Here is a 2,907-nt window from a genome sequence, read left to right on the forward strand (position 1 = left end):
AGGCACCACCATGCTTGGTTCTGGGACTGGCACAGTGTGTAGTACCAGGGATCAAACTTAGGTCCTTCCATTTGCCAGGCAGGCACTTAAGCTGCTGAGCTATCTTCCAGGCCCCCTCAACCCTTTTTAAATTTTGAGTTAGCATCTGGCTATGTTGCCCAGACTGTCCTCAAACTTGTCATCCTCCTGCCTCAGCCTCCTAAGTAGCTGGGATTATAACTGCACACCATGATGCCCAGCCCTAACCCATCCTTTCTTGAATTATCTCCACATTGGTGTTATTTAGCAAAACCCCCAAGAGCAGCCCCCAGGTCTGGCGTGGGCCACCCCCAGAACTCTGTCCATGCCCTCTAGGGCAGGAACACTTGGTGAGTCCAGGACTGCGGTACACAACATTAGTCATGCTCTCCAGAGGCCTCTGAAGCTCCACATACAAAGCTGCCCTCTGACAGCCACTCTACCCTGACGCTGCCCCTTAACCATGCATGCCTCTCCCAGCCAGGTCCACAGCAACCTTGGGGACCCTCTGTTCAACAGGAGCTCCCACAGTCTGGGGTCTTATTCCCGCCCCTGCCCTGGCTTCTATGCCCCAGCCCCTCAAGACCCCTGTCCCCTGCCCACCCTCGCACCTTCCACACGGGCCTCATCGGGGGTGATGGTGGCACACTTGACAGCCACACTGTACTTCTGTGTGGCCAATGCAGAGTCAATGGTGACCTGGTCATTGGTTTGGTCTCGATGTGGGAGCCCGAGGTCAAAATACTTGAGCTGGACATCCACATGGGGCAGGATGAGCTGGAGAAGGAGCGGGGCAAGATGTCAGTCCTGTGACTGTGACCCCGGATGGGACATCAGGACTTGAGACGTCTGGGACTGAGGCAGGGGATACCAGTCAGGACGAGGATGAGGGGAGGTTGTGGATGGTGCACAGCAGAAGTCCCCATTTCCACAAGCCTAGCTGCTCAGGAGGCTGAGGCAGGAGGATCACTTCACTCCAGGAATCCAGGGCCAACCTGGGTAACACAGTGAGACCCTTGTCTCCCAAATTCATGGTTTGAAGTCATGCAGCCTGAGCACCAGAATGAGATACATGGCCCGTGAGAGGAAGACGGGTGATAAGTGAGCACAGGACTGATGCTGTCTTCCAGGATGACAGGCAAGGCCAAGGGACCTTATGGGACTGGACATCTGTCTGGTCAGCGGCCTAAACAGCCACGACTTCTGAGAGGGACTCTACCTTCTCTTTAATGAACTGCCAGATGATGCGGGTCATCTCATCACCATCCATCTCCACCACCGGCTTCGCCACCTTGATCCTCTTGTCAGCATCTGGAAAAAGCACACACAGGAAACCAAGTCAGGACCCTGCCCACCCTGCACTGGGGGGACGAGGCCAGGAGGGGAGGCCCAGCAGATGCATTCCACTCTGCAGATGCAACTCTGACCACAGGTCCCCCTCAGAGTACAGTCAGCAGGACCAGCCAGAGAGCGACCCATCAGCCAGGCATGGTGGTGCACTTCTGTAAGCCCAGTACTCAGGAGGCTGAGGCAGGAGGATCATTGCAAGTTCCAGACCAGCCCAGAGTACAAAGTGAGCTCAAGGCCAGCCTAAACTGCATAGTGAGACCTTGTCTCAAAAAGACAAAAAAACAAAAAACCAGAGAGCAACCCATACTACTCCAGACAAGGCGCCGGGCCTGCCTGACCGCAGATCTGGAATGTGAGGACCAAGGAGAATAACAGAATGGTAGTCAGCTGGGGCTGGCTGGGGCTGGCCAGAACTGGCCAGAGCTGGCCAGGACTTAGCCACCTAGTTCCACAGAGTGCCCTGCACACTTTCTGTCCAATCCTCAGCTCGTTTTGTTCTCCTTGTAGCCCTGTAAGCCATATTGTGTCCTTCCCTTAAACCCCCTCGAACATGGTCAGCCACTAAGCTGCACTGAAGCACAGTACAACCCCAAACTAGCTCAAGGAGAAATGGCTTGCTCTACTTTAAATGTGAGGAGATTGGAGCTGTGGTGTAAAGCACTTAGCTAGCAAGTAGAAGGCCCTGAGTTCAAGCCCCAGCACTAAAAAAGCTGCAGGAAGGAGTGGCTGAGGCTCAGAGAGGTCCGCAGCTTGCTGCCCAAGGCTACAGAGCTGGAAACCAGCAGAGCCAGGAGGACACAGGCCTTGGCCAGAGGGAAGCACAGGCACCCACATCCGGGTGGCTCAGGCTGAGGGTCCTTTTAAGGACTCAACTCTAGCTGATGAAGGAGGCAGTGCAGGGGAGCGAGGCCAGAGGTCTCTTCAGGGAACATTGGCCTCATGAGAAGTGAACCCTGAGGAAAATAGCTTACATCACTGATCGGGCGCCACCCGGGCCAAGGCAGGCTGGACCTCAGTGGGCGCCTGGCACAGGCTCCACCCAAGGCCTGGGAAAGAAGCAGTAGAAACCTCCTTCATTGAGAAATGTCACTCATGACAGGACCCAGCCACAAGAACTATGCTTTCCCCAAAGGAATACCAGGACTTCCTTAGACCCCAGCTCCACTTGATCCTCAGAGACGTCCTTGAGTGTCTCAAAATGCAGCAGATCAGGAGAGGGAGAAGGTGTCTACCTAGAAACTGAGCCAGAGGCTGGGCTTCAAGGACCTGGGCTCCACCCACAGCACTGCAAAAAGGTATGGTCATCTCAGCACATTTAAAAGAAGTAACCCGGGGCCGGGGAGATGGCTCAGTGGAATAAGCGCTTCCCTGGCAAGCACAAGGGCCTGAGTTCAATCCCCCGTTCCGCCAAAAAAATAAAAATAAAACAAGTAACCCATAGCCTGGGGATATAGCTCAGTAGAATAGCGCTTGTCTGGCAAGTGCAAGGTCCTGAGTTCAATCCCAGGGAAAGCAAAATAATAATAATAATAATAATAA

The 2,907-nt window shown here is 54.2% G+C and overlaps 1 protein-coding gene across 1 annotated transcript in view; it reads right to left on the reverse strand.

The window, feature by feature from the left end:
- Positions 1-2,907, reverse strand: part of Idh2 (isocitrate dehydrogenase (NADP(+)) 2, mitochondrial) — a 16,243-nt gene that overhangs the window by 5,264 nt on the left and 8,072 nt on the right. The window contains exons 2-3 of the mRNA XM_004623302.3: positions 1,238-1,329; positions 630-795 (exon numbers count right to left, since the gene is read on the reverse strand). Coding sequence (XP_004623359.1) covers positions 630-795; positions 1,238-1,329 — 258 coding nt within the window. The remainder of the gene's footprint in view (positions 1-629; positions 796-1,237; positions 1,330-2,907) is intronic.

This window comes from Octodon degus, unplaced genomic scaffold (assembly GCF_000260255.1).
Source record: "Octodon degus isolate 3935 unplaced genomic scaffold, OctDeg1.0 scaffold00002, whole genome shotgun sequence".
Taxonomy (NCBI): domain Eukaryota; kingdom Metazoa; phylum Chordata; class Mammalia; order Rodentia; family Octodontidae; genus Octodon; species Octodon degus.